The 22,426-nt window shown below is 35.4% G+C and overlaps 1 protein-coding gene and 1 long non-coding RNA gene across 5 annotated transcripts in view; one reads left to right on the top strand and one right to left on the bottom strand.

Annotated features, from left to right (window-relative positions):
• Positions 1–22,426, top strand: part of man1a1 (mannosidase, alpha, class 1A, member 1) — a 264,284-nt gene that overhangs the window by 141,802 nt on the left and 100,056 nt on the right. For all 4 annotated transcript variants that reach the window (XM_030128573.1, XM_030128574.1, XM_030128572.1 and 1 more), the window contains one exon: positions 6,672–6,752. In XM_030128573.1, coding sequence (XP_029984433.1) covers positions 6,672–6,752 — 81 coding nt within the window. The remainder of the gene's footprint in view (positions 1–6,671; positions 6,753–22,426) is intronic.
• LOC115415117 (uncharacterized) lies at positions 717–21,453 on the bottom strand. The gene is made up of 3 exons (XR_003934766.1): positions 21,305–21,453; positions 6,278–6,280; positions 717–728 (listed from the first exon to the last, which is right to left on the bottom strand). It is a non-coding gene; the product is annotated as an uncharacterized LOC115415117 (long non-coding RNA).

Here is a 22,426-nt window from a genome sequence, read left to right as displayed (position 1 = left end):
AGCTTCCTGTTCCCACCTTTCACTGAAGATCATGTGTTTTATTTACAGAGAATTCAGTATCTGACAGGAAACGGCTCCAGAGCGGGGGGGTTCAACCGGTGGCTCCAGGACCACATTTGGCTCCTGGGTCCTTGGACTCCATGTGTTTGATTTTTTTAACCCTTAAAGACCCAAACGTCCACTGTCGACCAAAACCATCTACTGATTTAAACTGTTTAGTACCTGTTGATCTACTAATCCAGGGCTGTAGGGATGGAACCATATGAAAATTTCATATCAGGGTTATTGTGACCGAAAGTATCACGGTGATTATTATTATCGTGGTATTGTTGAAATTTTGCTCAAAATGTTCAAAAAGTACTAATACACACACTGAAATAATTTAACTAAGTTGTATTTAAAATAATAATTATAATAAAATAACAGTCCCAATGTCCCTTCTGTGTCAGAAACATTCCAATATTAACCCTTAGTGGTCTGAGTCTATTCTGTCTGTTTTTCAGTCCTTTTGATTTTGCCTTTATATACTATATAAACAAATGTTTACTATACCCATGTTTGGGATCTGTTTTTCAGCACAACTTCATCTATATCATCTACCTATTTATTTATTTATTTTTTTTCACTTTAACCTACTATAAAAACATCCAAGGACAGAAAACACAAAAAATATATGAAATATGATTTGAAAAATGTATATAATTTATTGCATAAATAACACACAGATGCTTAATGAACCTTTTCAAAGACTTAAAAAGTGAATATTGGTTCCAAATATTAGGTATAGAAAATTAAAATTGTAATAAATTAAAACTATACTCAAATATTTGACATAAAAGCAGATCTTTACATAGGCGTTTTCTCTGGAAAAGTGCGGTAATCAAACACGGTTATCATGAGAATTACAATTTAAATGGTAATACTAACCATTGGCAATTTTACCACAGTTTATCGTTATACCGGTAATCGTTACACCCCTACAGGGGTGTCAGACTCATGTTCTTCCGGGGGCCACATCCACATTCAGGCCAATTTAATCTGCAGTGGGCCGGACCAGTAAAATAATAACATGATAACCAATAAATAATGACAACTGCAAATTGTTTTAGTGCAAAAAATGACATTCAGTTATGCCAATATTTACATTTACAAACTAGAAGCACTCGGAGAGCGCAGACCTCCGCCAAGGCTGATCAGTGCCCCCCCCCCGATCACCACCAAAATTTAATCATTTCGTCCTTATCCCATTTCCAACAATCCCTGAAAATTTCATCAAAATCTGTTCATAACTTTTTGAGTTATGCTGCACACTAACGGACAGACAAACAAACAGACAGACAAACCCTGGCAAAAACATAACCTCCTTGGCGGAGGTAACTATCCAAAGAAAAAGGATGTGAATAACCTGAAAAATGAAATTTGTTAAGAAATGTAAGTACAATTTTATCAATATTTTGCCTCGACTTATCATTGATACATGTACATTATAGATCAGATCTACAAAGGCACAAAACATTTAATAACAGGCAGAATATTGTTTAAAATTGCACTTAATTTTCTGTAGACATTTCAGGTTGTTCATATTTGTGCAGGTTATTCACATTTTATTGTTAAAGGATAGTTTCTTAATGTAAATATTTTCACAATTTAATGTTTTTTGCCCTAAATCAAAGAGAAACAATTTATGTTATCATTATTTACAGGTTATTATGATATTTTTGAGTTCAATGCCCTAACTTGCACTTTGCAAATTCATCCCAGACTGGACCCTTTGGCGGGCTGGACCGCGTGTTTGACAGCTGTGCACTAATCTGATCAATACATGTAAATAATTGGTGTAAAATACAGTTTCTGAGCTTTAAATCAGTATCAGATATGACCCATTTGGACGTTCAGAGGCTCCGTAGTTACCATGGAAACACCATCATCTGCTACAACATTGATTCACCAGTAAAACCCATGGCGTTGGATCAGTGACAGTGGATGGACACACTGGGTTTATGATAAATAATGAATGAAAAGAACAAAACCGAATTTAAAAAAATTACAAAATGATAAATAGCACCAAAAAAATTGGCAATAAATGAACTAAAACAAAGTAAAAAAAAAGAATATAATAAGTAACAAAATGAACAAAAACAGCCAACTTGATCATTAAAATGAACAAAAATTAATAATAAGTCAACAAAATAATAAGTTACATGGACAAAAGTAGTCACAAACTGAATAAAATTGAAGAATAGGTAATAAAAGAGGAAACAAAATGTAGAAAAATAAACACAATAAATAACCAAATGAACAAAAACAAACAGCATACGTAAAGCTAATAAAAATAAAAAAAATAATAAAATTTTTTTTACAAAATGATAAATAGTAAAAAAATCAGCAAAAAATGGACTAAAACAAAGTAATAAAGAATAACAAAAATAGCCAACATGATCAGTAAAATGAACAGAAATTAAAAATAAATCAACAAAATTATAAGTTGAACTCTGAACAAAAATGTAGAAAAGAGCATCATAATGAGCAAAATACACACAAAATAATGAAAGCCGATGGTTAGATGTGTTAAAAAATTATTTACAGTCAGAGCAGGAAAAATATTTTATAAATTTAGAGGAAGAACATTTAAAATCAGAGTCAATGTTGAGAAAAAAGAAGCAAAAACCATCTCTGAGGCATTTTAGAAACAAAGATAACAATTACAACCCAAACTAACCAATGCAATGATTTTTATCCCAATATAAAATGATATTATAACATTTGTTTTTCTTGTTTTGTTCAAAAATAAAGCCCTGAATTCCTCCTTTTGTCCGTATATTGCAGATCTGTGTGTGTCATCAGACTCAGATCTGTACAGTTCAGTCTTTTCACCCCCTCGATGGAAAAAACACCATTATTTTTCTAAAATCCACAGATTTATCTGATGTAATAAAATCGACAGTATTTACTGGTTCCCAGACTTGTGTTGGTAGTTGTCATTTGCATGCGTTCCAGAGGTGTTTTTGGGAATAATGGCCTTTCAGTGCGTTCAAAACCACTCACAGTGAACCGTCTGTGGAGGTAGAAGTCTGGGTACAGTACTGACATCATCCTCCTGCACAAAGTCAACCCAGACCAAACAAAGGCTTTCCTGCTGTTTGACTGACACGACCACTGCTGGAAACACACACAAATAAGGCAGGATTATGCACAGTGGGCGCTGCCATGACACCCCAAATTTAGGTGTAGAAAAAGGCTGACAAGTGAATGAAAACAGGCTGAGAATGGAATATGTGCAGGGTTGGAAGGAGTTCAGTAAAAAGGATTACAACGTGTGTGTGTGTGTGTGTGGGGGGGTAATTACCAGCAGGATTTAAGGCATGGATGTCAAACACAGAGGGGGGGCGGGGGGTACGGCAAAAATATCATAACATGAGTTTTTTATGCTTAATGTTTTTCGTTTGGTTTGTTTCTGTGTTTGTTTACACTTCAGCAGTAAAAGTACTGGTTGAATTCAGACCAAACTGGGTTTATAGATTACCAGTGACCCAGAATAGATGGGAATATTTTGGAAAAACTAGGTCAAAGTTAATTCTTTTTTTCTTATTTTTTTTAATTGTTTTCCCATTTACTTATAATGGGCAAAATTTCAAGTAGTTTTTGGTTCTGTTTGTTTGTTTGTTTAACAGTTAAGCAGCAAAACTATTGGTTGAATTCAGACCTAACTGGGTTTATAGATTACCAGTGACCCAGAATAGATGTAATTATTTTGGGATAAGTAGGTCAAAGCTCCATTTTTTAAAAAACTTTATTTATTTATTTTTAAATTGTTTTCATATGTTCAAGTTCAAATTTAAAAAAAAAATTGTTTTCATATGTTCAAGTTCAATTTTTTTTTTTTAATTTTTAAAATTTTTTTTTTTATTGTTTTGCCATTTACTTATAATGGGCAAAATTTCAAATTGTTTTTGGTTCGGTTTGTTTGTTTAACAGTTAAGCAGCAAAACTATTGGTTGAATTCATACCTACCTATTTGGGTTTATAGATTAACAGTGACCCAGAATAGATGTAATTATTTTGGGAAAAGTAGGTCAAAGCTCCAATTTTTTAACTTTTTTTTAAAAAATTGTTTTCATATGTTCAAGTTCAAATGTTTTTTTTTTTGATTTTTTTGTTTTTTTTAGTTGTTTTCAAATGTTCAAGTTAAAATGTTTTTTTTTAAATTGTTTTCCCATTTACTGATAATGGGCAAAATTTCAAATAGTTTTTGGTTCGGTTTGTTTGTTTGTTAACCCTTTAGCAGTAAAATTATTGGTTGAATTCAGACCAAATTGGGTTTATAGATTACCAGTGACCCAGAATAGATGTGATTACGTTACAAAAGTGGGTCAAAGTTCAAAGTTTTTATGAATTAAAAAAAACTTTTCCCATTTACTTCTAATGGATGAAATTTCAAATGTCTATGAAAACATCATTTTGTTTAAATTTACTTCAAACTTGGCTCATATATACAGGGAATTGATATGACATCAGCGCATGCATAGACATGATGACATCAGCTGGATCCATGACAAAATAAGATACAATATGTGTGAGGGGCGGGGCTTGTTGTGTCTGGAACCACTTGTTTGTTTGTTTGTTTGTTTACACTTTAGCAGCAAAACTATTGGTTGAATTCAGACCAAATTGAGTTTATAGATTACCAGTGACCGATAATAGATGTGATTAACTGTCAGTTTTACCAATACTCTGCCTCAGTTGATCATTTCTACATGTACATTAGAACGTACAGGTCAGAGTGGATCTACAAATACACACATACACTATACAAGTTTGGAGTGTTCATTATTTATAGGTTATTTTGTTTTTATTTTACTGATCTGATTCACTTTAGATCATATTGGTCTGAATGTGGAACCTGAACTACAATGAGTTTGAGACAGATGTGAGCAGATAATGTCATATTAAACTGAAATGACATAACATATAATGGACTTTAGTGTCAGTATGAAGTCATCTGAGCAGGAGTAAACCTGATAATAGAAGTGTAAATGTTCTTGTAACTGAACTTTACTGAACTGACTGTGACTGAAATGACTCATTCACACCTTTTGTTTCTGTCCGATGTAAGAAACGTATCAGTTTTTGGATCGGTGTGAACAGACGTAAACAGATCAGGCTCATTCTATCAAATGTTTCAACAGCCTTTTGTGTTTTTTCAAGTGTTGACTGAACATGAACGTATTCAAGGACACAATGAGTCCAAACACTCACACTCAGGGACGCCTCATTTCCTCCGTACTTATCCGTCCAGAGCTGAGGTTTGTGTTGGTGCCGCTGCAGGAAATGAGTGTGTTGGCTGTGCTTCCTGTTCTGCAACGTTCTCAATAGAAACCCAACGGCAAACAGAGGTTTAATGGATCCAAACACAACTGTGGGACTGTTTACTGTTCATCCAAGCAGATACAGACACAGCAAATGCAAATACTGGGGGACATCCCATCACTGCACACGCCAGGATTCAGCAAAAACATGTTAGTAACGCCACAAAAAGAAAGACTGTTCCAAACATTTGGACCAAAATATAATGAAAATGAATAGTTTTAATGTGACAAACTGACAAAAGTGTCACAAAAACGCACTGATTTGAACTGGGGTCATTGTGACTCATTATGTTCAAGTGGAGGGTCCAGCTGAAGGGTTAGAGTGGAATGAGTTCTGTTTACACAACATGATTTTAGCCAGGGTTAGGGTTAGGGTTAACCCAACCAACCAACCAACCAACCAACCATATGACCGACCAACCAACCAACCAGGGGACTAACCAGGCAACCAACCAACCAACCAACCTACCAAATGACCAACCAACCAACCAGGTGACCAACCAACCAACCAACCAACCAACCAACCAACCAACCAGATGACCAACCAACCAGATGACCCACCAACCAACCAGATGACCAACCAACCAACCAACCAACCAACCAGGTGACCAACCAGGCAACCAACCAACCAACCAGGTGACCAACCAGGCAATCAACCAACCAATCAACCAACCGACTGACCGACCGACCAACCAGGTGGCCAACCAGGTGACCAACCAGGCAACCAACAAACCGACCGACCGACCAACCAACCAACCAGGTGACCAACCAGGCAACCAACCAACCAACCAACCCACCAGGCAACCGAACAACCAACGGACCAACCAAGCAACTAATCAACCAACCAAAGAACCAAGTGACTAACCAGCCAACCACAAAAACAAACAAACAGCCCAACAAACCAAACTAACTAACTCGTTTGTTTTTTTGGGTACCTAAACTGATGATAGACTGCAGCTTGATTAGAAAACACTCTTTTTTTTTTTAACATGGTGTTTTCCAAACCAGAACCCTGATGATTTGAATTCATGAAACCCTTCCATCCCTGGTTGAAGATGGGAGACTAAACTGCACAAGAATGCTTTAAAGTACATGCAAATAGTCTGAACTGAATGAATATTGTAGAACTATTTTAATACAAACTTTGGAAATAAATAGTGTTGACGATCATGAATATCTTCTTATGTTCCACACGTTTGTTCTCAGGTTTCCAAACCTCAGATAACACTTGTGTATTTTGTGTTATTTTGTGTGTTCTCTGCATCATCTCATGTGTTTCTGTTGTTTTCTGTGTCTCTGCTGCAGAACGCTGAAGTGTCGGTGTTCGAAGTGAACATTCGCTTCGTTGGTGGTTTGCTTTCCGCCTACTACCTGTCGGGGGAGGAGGTAAGGACCGACCGAAACATCCCCCCAGTGCTGTTTTTATTCATTCATTTTATTACCATCTGCAGCGTGTGATGGAAACAGGTGGAAACTGATTGAATAGAACAAATGATGGCCAGTGGAGATGAGTTAATGAGGCTTTATTTTGCTAGTGGCAAGGTCGGATTAAAGAGTGCAGTCCTGTGATCTGGCTTTTCCCCGATTTCTTATATTGAATTTGTTTGGTTTGGTCTTTAGTCAAAATGACATTCAAAGCTTGTATTGCTCTGTGGATTTGTTGATATTGCAGAAAGGTTGACTTGAAAAGCTGTTGTTTGCTTAAACAGATGTTGTTTGGTTTTTCCCGCTGTGATACTTCGCATTTTTAAGCACAACAGCGACGATATACTGATTAGACAACTGGAGAAGCATGGTTTCTGAGGTATTGCTTTGAATTGGTTAAAGAGTTTTTGTTATTTAATAGACAACGATATGTACAAATTAAATCTTGATTGATGAATATATCATGTGGAGTACCTCAAGGGTCATTTTTAGATCCTCAGTTGTTTATTATGGATATAAGTGACAATTGCACAGAATCACGTGTTGCAATTAGTTTTATTTGCAGATGACATAAATATTATTTTTGTCAGCTATGTATTTAATTAACAATCAGCATGAATCTAGATCGATGAATATAACATGTGGAGTACCTCAAGGGTCAGTTTTCGGTCCTCAGTTTTTAGGAATTGCAGCGGCTGTTGGAAGTGGACATAAAGGAAATAAATACAGTAAAAAAGTGGTTTGATGTAAATATATTGTCTTTAAATTTGAACAAAACTGGATTTATGTTTAAATTTAAGGGAAGGATTAGTAACGTAAACATAAAAACAGTCAGTGTAATTAAAATCCTTGATGTGCTTTTATTTTATTTTCTATTTTGAGCTGAATACAGTAGAAATGTGGGTTCAGTCAGCCTTTTTGGGGGTGGGGGGTGCTCCTGACTCGCTTTTATTCATAAAAATGACAGTCGAGACGTTCCACTGGGTTCTAGCTCTACTTAAATATCAGCGTTTGCTCTGTGTCGATGTCAGTGAATGTGCTTTTTTTTTTTTTTTTTTGAGTGAATGTGCTTTTTTTTTGAGTGAATGTGCTTTTTTTTTTTTTGAGTGAATGTGCTTTAGTGACATCGGCAGAGTTTGAACGCTCACATCTGCCTCTTCAGCGCTGAAGGAGGGGTTTCACATGCACTCACACCTCCTCAACAGGTTTTTTATTCTTTATCGCTTTAATTACACACCGCACTCAACACACATCCCAGTTAATCGTTTTTTTTTTTTTTTTTAAAGGGCAATTTGTGAGTTATTGACTGCTATTAAATGTGCAGTTTGAGGTTTTTCCTGTTTTTTTGAGTCTTTAAGGCTTAACTGGTTCATATTCTCAGCTCAGTGTTTCCAGAATTTGGTGTTTTTCTTGATTTTACTGCCGCATATTTGAATTTTGACCAGATGTTACATTGTGACCGCTCCCCCGAGGTGGAGGCAAGGGCTATTGTTTTTGGTTCAGTTTGTTTGTTAACGCTCTAGCAGCAAAACTATTGGTTGAATTCATACCAAATTGGGTTTAAAGATTACCAGTGACCCAGAATAGATCTGATTACATTTTGGGAAAAACAGGTCAAAGTTTAAATTTGTCAGATTTTTTTTCTTTTTTTTTTTAAACTTTTTATTTAGATTTTTGCACAATATGAAACAGAACAAAACTAAACATCTGAGACAAGACATAAATAAAAATAAATAAATTACACCACATAGTATTATTATTGTTACAAATATTATACTACATCTATAGATACATTGCCAAATATCGAAATAATCATATATTTGTATACATATGCACACATCTATATAAATACAAAACACCTCATGTCAGGGCTTATAAGAGTAATTCTCGTCAACAACCCAAAAAGTTTAATTATACAAATAGTCTTGGACCATGTGCCATCTCCGCTTAAAAAGATCCATTTTCATTTGTAATGATGCGGTCGTCCTTTCCACAGTGTACACTTGTTTCAGTCTTTGTTTCCATTCTATTACCGTTGGTGATCTGACACTCTTCCAATTTACTGTTACTATTTTTTTAGCAATCAATAGTAAAATATGTCAAATATATCTCTGCTCTGCATTAAAATCATTGACCAGTATGACTCCAAGTAAATAGAACAAAACATTTGAAGGGACTTCTCTTTTTACAATTCTTTCAATTTCTTCTTTGATATTTTTCCGGTATATAAACAAGCTCGGACAGTCCCAAAATACATGTGTATGGTCACCTGTTTTACCACAATTTCTCCAGCATAAAGCTGTAGATGGATCCTTGACAAAATAAGTGTTTTTTTTTTTTTTTTTTTTTTTTTAATCTTTTTTTTCCTATTTACTTATACTGGGCAAAATTTCAAATGTCTGTAGCAGCAAAACTATTGGTTGAATTCATACCAAATTGGGTTTATAGATTGCCAGTGACCCACAATAGATGTGATTACATCTTGGGAAAAGTAGGTCAAAGTTTAAATTTTTATGAATTTTTAAAATCTTTTTTTTTTTTCATATTTACTTATAATGGATGAAATTTCACATCTATAAAACATCAATTTGGTTTAAATTTACTTCAAACTTGCCACATATATAGAAGCAATTGACATGCTGACATCACTACACACATAGACATGATGTCATCAGGTGGATCGATGACAAAATAAGATACAATACTTATGAGGGGCGGGGCTTGTTGTGCCTAGAACCACTTGCTATTTTTTCCAATTCAAAATTTCTGATGTTTTTGTCATATTTAGACCAAAAAAATTCTCTTTTAATTTTGTTTTCTCCTATTTCTACTATAATCTAATCTAATCAAAGTATAGTTGTAATATTTTTTTCCCCTTATTTGTTTATTTCAGTGCATATTAATGAATGAACAGTAGAATATTGTTGTAAATACACTGCGGTTAGCTAATATCCCTCTGTATTATAAGTATTATTAACAGGTTTTGTACCTCTGCACATCTTCTACTTAAGCCTCGACACTGAAATGTATAAATATTTTAACCTATAAAACCTTATATTCAATATTGGAGGATTAAAAATATTGCTTATTAAAATTTCCCTCCACCCACATCCATAAAAAAAATAAAGCATGGAAACACAAATCACATTTTCCTCTCCTTCCTTTTCCTCTTATCTGTGTTTCTGCAGTAATTCTGGACTTAACCAGCTCTTTAAATAGTAGAATATGAAGAAAACATATATTTCTGTGGCTTCATTCTCAATTATTTACCATTAATGTGTAATAAAACTATATTTATAAGTGTATTTCTAAGAGTTCAATAAGTGAAATTTGCCATGGACATCACATGCTGCTTGATATTTATACTCCCCCCCATTTCAGTCTCAGTGCCCCCCTCTTAGGTTTCTCATTCCAAACGCCCCCCCACGGTGTCCCAAAGCCCCCCTTGAGAAACACTGGCCTACACATAAATATAGAGCAGAAACACCTCAGATCTGTGTTTGAAGGACCCTCTAAATCCAACCCGTCTGTACAGAAATCTGAATGTGTTGCATCAGACTGGATCTCATCTCATTTTACAGTCACATTCTCAGTTGTCTCTGAACCCCAGTTTCAAACGTCTTTTATAAAAGTGTGGAAACTCGTGTGTCGGGTCGTCTGATCCGATAAAAGCCTCCACATTAAAGCCCAACCCCAGGCTCCTCGTCATGTGTTGGAGTCCATTTCAGTTTTTATGGGCGTTGATGGGAGCCTTGAAGTAGCAGGTCAGGGCTCTGTTAAGGACGGATGGGGGGGGGGTGATGGGTGGACCGAAGGACAAAGGGACTGGAGACGCTGTCGGTTTGGTACCGGATTCAGAGTCTGTCCCATTGAGATTCAGTAAAACAGTTGATAACAATATATTAATAACAGGCGATAATGGAGTAAAAACACAAAATAATGACAGAAGTTTGATTAAAAAGTGTAATGTATATTTGTATTTTAACTAGTGCTGGGCAGTGATTAAAAATTTTAATCGCAATTAATCATGTGGATTTCTGCAATTAATCACGATTAATTGCATAGTTATACTGGGGGGGGGGTTGCCAGAATCAACAGCGTGTATTTCCTTTCAGTGGTATTTCAGGCTACTCCGGTGATATAAAATAACTGCACATGTCAGTGCTTCCAAACACCTGTGTCCCCCCCCCCAACATCTGAAGACATTTCAAATGAAAATGTCCATGGAACAGACCGCTACTGTTACACATGTTTATGTCCACACATGTTTATTTACACTTGTGAGTGATTAACAGGAGTCTTAGTCCCACTAATCAGTACTAATACTAATAAGCCCAATAATATGTGATGTTCAGTTGTTCAAAGTAAACAAAGGGGGCCCTCTAGTGGTGGGAATAAGTGTCACTAATGCATGTTTTGTCCTTGCGGTGTTCCTGTAGTCGGTTCAGACATAAGAAGGAACTAACAGACACGTTTCTTTCACTCTGTTTGTATGGCCCCAAAAACGTTTACCTGTGAGTATTTTCTGTTCAGTTGTTGTCAGAAGGAATAGTATCAAATATCTCTGATGTGAACCTTTGTTGTTGGATAAAAAGACGTTGTAAATCTTAAATTAATCTGTAAATGCTAATCGTTAGCGTGTCTATAAATTTTCCCATGCAAGTTAGCATTGAGCTAGCAGTCTTTTTCCCATTCATTTAAATGTATAATGCCATGTAAATGTACTAAGGCAGTGAACAGAACTCAGACATATTTAGTTTGTATGTGTCAGTTTTACACTGAGTCTACAGGAACAGATTTGGACACAAGTTTTGGGCGTCCGGCTTTTCTTGGTAAACCTGTTGTCTATCTGCAGCTAATCGCTACACGCACACAAGCAGAAGAATAGGAGTTAGAATAAAACGGCATTAACGGGAGATTTTAAAAAATTGTCGGTGTTATTTAATGAATGCGTTAACGCGGTAATAATGCGTTCACTTGCCCAGCCCTAGTTTTAACCCATAAAGACCCAGAGCTACTGTTGTGTCAGTTCCCATATTATTTTTTCTCTCTATTTAACCTTTCTTTAGTGATTTATCACCATTTATTATCATATTATCATCTTGATTTTGCATTTTTTAAGGGTGTATCAGGTACTTTTCTATATTTCGTTGGTTTAGTCGATGGTTATTTGGTCAGAAACAAAGAAAACTGAAGAGAAAGGGAGTTTTTCAGTAAAAATCCATCAGTAATTGAACATGAACCCAGTGTGTCTGTTCACTGACATTTATCAAATTCCATCAGTTTATGATTTTATTTTTCAATTTTATTCAGTGTGTCTTATTTTGTTCTTGTTGCTTTTTTTTCATCAATTTTTAAATTCATTTTGTTCATTTTATTGATGACTGGCTGATTCATTAATTTTCTTGCTTCATTTACTCTTTTTTTTTTTTTTTTTTTACTTCATTTCAGTCATTTTTTTGCTTGTTTTTTTCAATGTCACTTATTACTGGCATTATTTATTTAATGAAAAAATAAGCATCTTCATCTGCTGTGAAGTGTGAAGTGTTGTTTTTTCTATTTTATTATTATTATTTTTACATTTTCTTGAGTCTTTCATCATTTTATCTTCAATTTTGTTCAGTTTGTGTCTCATTTTGTACATGTTAATCATTATTTTGTTGCTTTATTATTCATTTTTGCTCATTTAATTGAGTACTTTGGCTGTTTTCACTTATTTTGTTGCTCATTTTAATGTTGTTTTTTTTTTTTTTAATTTAATTTAGTTAATTTAGCTCTTTTTTATTTTGGAAGTGTTTTCTTCTTTTTTGTTGATTTTATTTATTTTCTAATATAAAAACCAGTGTCATTGATCCAACTCCGTGGGTTTTACTGGTGAATCCTGTTGTAGCACAAGACAGTGTTTCCATGGAGATGATGGATGGATTATAAACAGCTGGGAAACTGCATTTTACCTGAATTATTTACACGTATTGATGGGATTAATGGATCCGAAATGGAAATAGTTATAGTTTTGTCACCGGTGGCTGTTTAGGCCTTTGAAGGTTAAATAATGAGACCAGTGTTTTATGTGTTTTTTACTTGTATTTTTATGAAGAGCCTCTTCAATGTCCTCGCTGACTCCATTCTTGTCATTTTCCATGCAGGGATGCAACCAAAATAATGATCTTCACAATGAGTATTTTTGGAAAAACGCAGTTGATAAAAGCTCTTGTGCATAAAGCAGATGCGCTGCAGTGATGCGGAGCCGGCTGCTGTTTTTGTGATGAACTAGGTTAATTGAACACTACATCTGCATTATGTAACGGCAGGTTTGGACCGTCTATTTAAGGAAACAGCAGAAGATGTTCAGCCCTGACAAACTGATCAGAGACAGTTCAGATCCAATACAAAAGCCTGACAGACTTCCACCTGCAGACGTTCTGACTTCGTTTTACTTTCCTTTCAAAGAGGCCTGATCTTTTAATGAAAATTTGATCAGTAAAAGTCGTGCGGTCGGACAGCGTTCACCCCGACACACGGCTTTTAACGTCCTCCTCTGCAAACCAATTATATCCTGTAACCTCCTGCACTGATCACAGGACGGAAATAAGAGCAGGAATGGAGAGGAGGAGCGAACTAAAAGACTTCCCGTTTGGAAGAAGAAGAATTTATGGAGGAAATGAGGACGAAAACAGGGTAAATATGAAAATATAGACCAGACCGACAGACAAATAAGAAGGAAGTTCTTCATAAGTGAAGGTAGATGCATGAATTTAAGGATTTGAATAGAAAATACAGAATTATATCCAAACATTCAAGAAGTTTTTGCCTGTCACTTGTAATTTTTAGGAAAAATCTCTGATTGCAGCCTCTTAAATGTGAATATTTTCTCATGGGTTTTGGATTTTAACCCTTAAGTGGTTGAAATAAGTGAGTCAAAACAACCTGGTGAGGTGGTTTTCTTGTAAAAAAAAATAAAATAAGATACAATTCGACTCACTCACTAAATGGATGTTGACATTGTTCTACTGCTGTTGTATATGGTAAATTATACACTATGCATACTTTACTTTTCAAAGTTTCAAAGTATATTTAAAAAAAAAAAAAAAACACAAAAAAATATTTCAAATCTGTGGACCAAAATATAATACAAATGATTATTTTTAACCAGACAAAATGACAAAAGTGTCATAAAAACACACATAAAACTCACAAAAAATGACAAAATAGGTCATTTTTTACCCATTCATGGAAGAGTGTGATCTCCAGACACTCTCACATCTAAGGGTTAAAACCTTTTTAACATTTTCAGACATTTTTTTAACTAAACAATGAAGCGATTAATTGGGAAAATAATAAACAGGTCACGTTGACAATGAAAATAATCACGAGTTGGAGCCTGAATGACGTTAAAACCATCATTTTCTTCATTAGATGGACTTAATGTGTAGGTTTATGATATAAATGGACAGAAAACAGTCACAGTTCTGAGTCCTAAACTGAAGTGGATCCTCCTGACTGCTGTAGTTCTACTGAGTTCAACTGAAATGACTGTCTATTCCACATTAATCTGAATGTCATTGTCGTTATTGGAGATGAGATTCATCCTCTCAAACCTCATTCAGTGCTGATTACAATAACCCACAATGATAACGCCTGTGATACAGTCTAATCCTGCCCTTGTGTCTGAGTGTTTAATCTGCTGACGGCAGCCATCGCTGTCCCACAGCGCCCAAATAAAGACGTAATCCTGGCACCGAAAACGCCAAAGAAGAGCTGGGTTTGAGGAGGTGTGAACAGATAAGCGATTAGAGTTAAAGAAGTCATGGTTCTGTCTGGCGTTTGGGTGGCATTTCGAAGAAGAATGGATGCGTTTATGGACATGAGTTATGGGAATAGTTAATGACGGCACTGATTTTATTTTAAAAAAACAGCTCAGGATAAAAGACAAGGACTGTAGTTTGTGGTTAAATGACAGTTTAACCTCTGGAAGTAAAATAATATCCAACAAAAAACACAAAGGATTCTACAGGTATTTGGTTGTTAGGAATATCTCCCGTTTTTCCTCATCTATGGAAAAAGCAGGATTTTACAAAATAAATGAATGTAAAACTAATGTAACTGATAAAAAAATGACTTTAGATTTAAGTGTATTTAGTCCCCAGTGATCAATGTAATGCAATTACTTTTATCACCTCTGGCAGGAGGGATTGTGTTTGCTTTGCTTTGTGTGTTTACATGCGTGTGTGTTTGTTTGTTTGTTTGTTAGCAGGATAACTCGACAAGATATGGACAGATTTTCAGGGAATGTTGATACTGGCACAAGGAAGAAATGATTAAATTTTGGTGGTGATGGGGGGGGGCGCAGATCTGTCTTGGCGGAGGTCTGCACCCAAACATCCACCTTCGACCAAAACCATCTGATCTAAACTGTTTAGTACCTGGATCCCGGATGAGCCCCCACATTTTTGGCAATCCAGCTCAAATAAACAGCAAATAAAAGAGAATCGCACATGACATCTACTGATTTAAAGTGTTTAATACCTGTTGATCCACTAATTCTATCAGTACATGTAAATAATTGGTGTAAAATACAGTTCTTCATCTTTTCATGGTCATTAGATATGACCCATTTGGACGTTCAGAGGCTCTGTAGTATAAAATAAACACCAAAAATGAACAACAATAAATAGAAAGAAAAGGTATAAAATAATGAGTTACAACATTTTACTATAATGAAGTTTAAAAAAAAAAAAAAAAAAAAGACTAAATCAAGCAAAGAAATGAACAAAAACAGACAGTCATCAATAAAATTAACAAAATATATAATAATTAATAATTAATGGACATTCAGAGGCTCCGTAGTTACCATGGAAACACTGCCATCTTCTACAACGTTGATTCACTAGTAAAACCCATGTAGACGCTTATTTTATGTTTAATGAATCATATTTGAAAAAGTCTCTTTTTCCTCAGTTTTCTGTGTTTTTGATGTAATAACCATTGACTTTAATCTGAGTTTGTATGAACATCTACATGATCAGTACTTTAAATATTCAAACATACCTGATTTTCCTCCAGAAAAATGTAAAATACAGAGGATTCTTTTGTAATAAATGGTATTAAATTGCTTAGGAAATGTAAATATATATTTAAAAAATCATAATTAACTTTAATCTGAGCTTTTATGAACATCTACATGATTAGTACTTTAAATATTGGAAAATACATGATTTTCACTTAAAAATGTAAAATACAGAGGATTATTTTGTAATAAATGGTGTTAAATCGTTTAAGAAATATAGAGAAAAAAATCACCATTGACTTTAATCTGAGCTCGTACGAACATCAATGTGATCAAAAGTTTAAATATATTAAAATACCAGATTTTCACTGGAAAATGTAAAATACAGAGGATTCTTTTGTAATAAATGGTGTAAAATTGCTAAGGAAATATAGGAAAAAAAATCACCATCGACTTTAATCTGAGTTTGTATGAACAGTTACATGATCTGTAATTTAAATATAGGAAAATACATGACTTTCACAAAAAAAACGTAAAATGCAGAGGATTATTTTGTAATAAATGGTGTTAAATCGCTTAGGAAATGCAAAACAGAGAAAATCACCATAAACTTTAATCAGAGTTTATATGAAGAACTACATGATTAATACATTAAATATTGGAAAATACCTGATTTTCACTGGAAAAATGTAAAATACAGAGGATTGTTTTGTAATAAATGGTGTTGGATCACTAAGGAAATATAGATTTAAAAAATCACCATTGACTTCAATCTGAGCTCGTACGAACATCCATATAATCAGTACATTAAATATTTGAAAATACATGATTTTCACTAGAAAAATGTAAAATACAGAGGATTATTTTGTAATAAATGGTGTTAAATCATTTAAGAAATATAGAGGAAAATATCACCATTAACTTCAATCTGAGCTCTTATGAACATCCATATGATCAGAAGTTTAAATATAAGAAAATACCTCATTTTCACTTAAAAATGTAAAATACAGAGGATTCTTTTGTAATAAATGGTGTTAAATCGCTTTGGAAATGTTAAATAAACTAGAGTCTGACTGGGTCTTTATGGGTTAAACACCTATTTCAGATAAACAGAGTTATGGAAAATTGGTCAGTGTTTCCTTTGTTGCCTCGTAGAACAGCCTCAGTGTTCCGTCTGTATTTATGACATCAGTTTAATCAGTGTTATTCTGTATTTATGACATCAGTTTAATCAGTGTTATTCTGTATTTATGACATCAGTTTAATCAAACCCTGTCCGTCTGCAGCTCTTCTTCTAAAGTGGTGCTTTTCATCTGGACTGGTCTTAAAGCTGAAGGTGGACACATTCATTCTGTCTGTACAGGAAGAAAAAAAAAACCTGCAGAGTTAAAATGAGAGTTGAAGCGTTCAGATGAGCTATTATCATGGCGTCCTTTCACTCCTGTGGATGACGGACTGGACCTCCACAGAACCATTAAAGTTCACTTCTATCAAATATGAAACTTCAGCAGCCATCCAAAGAGAGCATTTATCAAAATGATGGTCTTTACATTGGCTTTTTCCTGCCATTTATTTCTGTCGGAGCTTCAGCAGAAGGATATGTATCAGGAAGGTAAGGCAACTTTATTCATACCCAGTATTTTATGGACAAAGGACGGAAGAAAATGAAACTAAGATGGTGAAGTCATGAAATATAAGAGCATTAAAAAGCCTTTATGTTCGCTACAGGAGGAAGCAGGACTACACTGAGTAAGGTTAATAGAAGTGGACGCAACTTTAAAAAAAGCAGAGAATGTCAAAATAAATGCAAATTATACAGTTGTTTACATGAAATAATTTTTTTTACCAGAATTTCTCATATGCTGCATTATTCTGGATCATCTTATCATTGATTGATGATCAGTCTTAAGTATTATTTCAATCTTAGCCCCGGTTAAAACGTTTATTTCAATTACAACTAATGTGATGCTAACCGCTAATGTTTACAACATATAAGTGGATATAAATACAAGTAAATATGCATCTTGTTTGGGAATTTTCCTGAAAATGTGGTAAAAATGTGTTACAGTATTACGTCAAATATTTAATAAAGTATTACCTCAGGCCTTTATTGAATATGGTTTGTATGACCTGTAGATCAGACGCAACATTGAAAACACATCTTGTCAAAATATATGCAAATTATACATTGTTTACATAAAATAATCCTTTTTTTTTTTACCAGAATTTCTCATATTCTGCATTATTCTCAATCATTTGATCATTGATTGATGATAAATCTTAAGTATTATTTCAATCTTAGCCCCATTTAAAATATTTACTCCAATTACAACTAATGTGACGCTAACCGCTAATGTTTACAATATATAAGTGGATGTAAGTACTGATAAATATGCATCTTATTTGGTCATTTTTCTGAAAATATGGTAAAAATTTGACATTTGTGCATAATGTCAAAACAAATGCAGATAATGTAATGAAAGCTCTATTAATACTATTAATTAATTGTGTAATAATGCTGGAAGTCTATAATACATTAGAATCTAGCTTTGTTTTGATGAAATAATCCGTTTTTAACAGAATTTCTGATCATCTGCATTATTCTCGGTCTTCTTGTCATTGATTGAGGAAGTCTTAAGTATTGTTTTCGTCTTAGCTGTAGTAGCCCCAGTGCAATGCTAACTCCGATTACTGCTAATGTGACGCTAACTGCTAATATTTGTGACGTATAAGTGGATAGAAATACAAGTAAATCTGCTAAACAGGAGGTACAGGGCCTTTATTGGAGAAGGTTTGCAGAAGCTGCAGGTCTGAGGCAACATTTAAAAGCATATTGTGTCCAAATAAAAGCAGATAATAGAATTAAAGCTCCGTTCGTACAATAATGCAGGAGGCTCACACTGCAATTAGAGCTGATTAATTAAAGACTTAAAGGATTCCTATTCAGGTTTGTTTAGACGCAGTAACATCACTTACACCATTATCAACAACACCTACATGACTGAAACGGCTCCAATTTACTAATTAATAAATCAGAGCCATGCATAAAACATGCCAATACCAGAAAGCTAATTAAAGCTGATGGTCCTGTGCATATGTTCAGTCAGATTAGCTCTGCTTCCGTCATTAAAGGCACGAGTTGGACGAACATGACTGGTCTTTTCCTGGACGACGTGATGCCTTCTGCGTAGATCTGCCTCGGACTGATGGGCTTGGCGTGGGTCGGCCGTTTTCACGGACGTCTGCGCGCATTAGCTGAACGTCGGCTTCCACTCGGACGGGCCCAGATCCATTACCTGAGAGGGTTTATTGTCAGTGATTGATCAGACAGTGCACGGTCTGGAGGAGACGGCGCAGATTCAACCCACGCCAGTTCTATCCGCTAATTGATTGGCCTCAATTAAGATGGCTTTCCTCCCAAGTACATCCACAGAACTGTGCACGGCTGTGTTCTGCAACCAGGACGCATTCATCTGCTCCCATCGGACAATTAACCGTCACTGATACTGTTTGAAACGTAGAGCGAGTGGGCCGCCATAGGCCGCAATAGACGACATTATTCTGGGGTCAGTCAAGGAGATGAGGACGTCTGTTATGTGGATGGAAGAGATTATACAGAAATAGGACTGAAACCTACCTTTAGGACAGAATACAACACAAGACTATACATTAGAATACAATACAGCACAATACAATACATCATGATACAATACAATGCAACACAATACATTATGATATGATATGATACAATACAATACAATACAAAATAGTACAGTACAATACAATATAATACGTTATGATACAATATGATAGAATACAACACAATATTTGAGTCCATATCATGCATAAATAAGTTGATGACAGAGCTGTTCTACATTCATCCCACTATATTTCACTCCTGTCTTTCATAAAATGTCCATGATGATGATGATGATGATGATGATGATGAAATTCTTTCTTCAGTCGTCACATAATAATCAGTGTCAACAACAACAACACTTCAAACATTACAAACATTACCAACAGGTGAATGTCTGAACAGGCCCAGGCAGAAGCAGAATGCTTGTATTCATGCCTGTCCTACAGAACACATGCAGCTACCCAGCATCCAACAGAGGAAAAAGAAAACAACAATGTATCCAAACAAACAAACAAGCGAAGCATAAAAAGGTGAAAATAAACCAGAGAAATAGAAAATGTAGAATGTTTAACCCTTTCATGCATTAATTGTGAGAACTTTAGTCAAGATTTTTTTCTTCAGTGTTTTTATTCCTCCTTAGGCATGAAAAAAACAATGCGATCAAGTTTTTTTCTTCTGTGGAGTTACAAAAATATCCATGCATTTAATTTTTGAAGTAAAGAAATGTGTTTAAAACCCAATATCAGAGAGGGATATGAAAACAATGAAATAAAAACATGTTTAATGCTGCTAATCTGATGTCGTCTCACATTTTAACATATTCTAATGCTATTAATTCCTCACTTCATCGAGATAATATGCCAAAAAAAAACTCCTTGTCTAACAAATAACAACTGATTTACACACAAACATGTTAGTGCAGATCAGGTTTATCAAGAACAGCAAAGTTACGGTAATGGTCTGAATGTCAGGATGTGAGATGATGTGTAAGTGTCCACTGTGTTGGCTGATATGGAACTAAAACAACTAAACCCATGAATATACAAGAGAACAGCTGCAGAAGAACTGTCCACTGGAGTGACCTATGCATGAAAGGGTTAATGTAGAATCAAAAATAAATAATTTACCTATTACTTATTAGAGCTTAACAATTGTATCCTTCAAAAATTGCCTTACGTACCATTGTTTTAAATATCACAAATGGACTACACATTCTTAAACCCATGCTGGATTCATTCCATAGTTTTCACTCCAACAACAGATGAACGTCTGCTTTTTGTCTCTTTTTTAGCTTTTTGTACGACAAATTTACAAGCATCTTGCAAATCATATTTAGGCTCATGTGTTGAGAAGAACCTTTGTACACAGATGAAACATGAGAAAATGTCCTTCATTAATTAGATTATTTTTTATTTTCCATCCAATAGACCACTTCAGAGTCGATGTCGCAGTCTACGTCACCGCAGTTTAGTGGCAGAAAAACACTGTACATGAATTGGGGTTAAAAAAAAAAAAAAAAAGAGATCCGAGAGAATAGTAGGTTGTCAGAATAGAAATGCAAAAAAAAAGCAACTTTCACTTTTACTGAAAACTGTTGTTATAGATTTGAGTCAAAGGCTGAATCCCAATCCACCCCTTGGCCCCTCCCCCTTACCCCTACCTGCCCGTTTAGCATGTACACGTGAAGTTACAGTGTTGTCCCGATTTTCAATTAGACGGAGGGCTCGAAACGGAGATGTTTCAGGACCACACTACGAACAGAGGGGTAGGAGAAATATCCCATAATTCTGTTCCAATCATTGACAAGATGGCGGTCAGCACAGTACAAAAGTGAGCAGCAGTGTGAGGAAACAAACACACACGCACAGATTTTCTTCGTAAACAACTTAATCGTTTGATCGTCCGTTTAATGCTCTTTCACTGTGTTATAGATCGCATTTCTGTGGTTTATAGTTGATAGACGCTAAAAAATAACCAAAGCCCGTGGAACAGAGACGGTTACAGCTGCTGACGATGTGGGGTTGTGAGAAAATATCGGTTCTGCAATATATCGCGATATTTCATTTCACAAGACTCTAAAACCAACATTTACATTTACAAAGAGAACAATTTGCAGTTGCCATTATTTATATGTTATGATGATAGTATTTTGCAGGTCCAAACCAGTTGAGATTGAATTGGTCTGAACGTGGAACCTGAATTCCAGTGATTTTTCAGATCTTAGCGTCATTTTTACATTTCACAGGCCGGACCGGACCGGACCCTCTGCTGGGCCGGATTTGACCCCCCAGGTCTGTAACAGTGAACCGTTTGACCCTGTTTTCTGTCGATACCTGGTTCTCAAACACAAACACAAACCTCCCACCCTGTAATCCTATCTCCATCCTCCTGCCGGCCACACCCACCACCTGAAACGACCGCGCCATAAACGCACCGTCCGCAGCGTATGGGCGGAGCCAGGCTTCTATCTTCCACCCCCAGGAAATCTCATTCACTCAGTAAGAAAATTGGTTTTGGTGGTGGGATGGAAACACAGCCGCCACCCCTGTCCTGGTCTGCTCCATGGTTAACCCCCCCCCCCAGTACAGGTTATTTACCAAAGCACAGAGAAGGAATTTCCTGGATCTCTGTCTTAATCTGTTTGTGAGGCGGTCTAATCTGTTCTGAGGAGTGGGAGCTGGACTACAGATGGAAGGAGGATTGAGGACACACACTAAAACACACACACACTAAAACACACCCACACACACACTAAAACACACACACACAGTCCACCTTTACCCTCGCCTTCATTCCGTTGTGATCGGTTCAGTCTTTTTTTTTTTTGTTCATATTGGCCGTGGATGGAGATGGAACGGTCCACATCTGAACATCTGAACACAGAACAGCTCAAACCAGTGTTTAATGTCATTTTTTCAGGAATAAAAGGAGAAAAAAAAACAATTATACTCAGATTATTTTAAATAGAGTACAGATACACACCAAAAA

This window comes from Sphaeramia orbicularis, chromosome 24 (genome assembly GCF_902148855.1).
Source record: "Sphaeramia orbicularis chromosome 24, fSphaOr1.1, whole genome shotgun sequence".
NCBI classification, from domain to species: Eukaryota; Metazoa; Chordata; class Actinopteri; order Kurtiformes; family Apogonidae; genus Sphaeramia; species Sphaeramia orbicularis.
The sequence above is the reverse complement of the archived record's forward strand: the minus strand, read 5'-3'. Positions and strand labels throughout refer to the sequence as shown.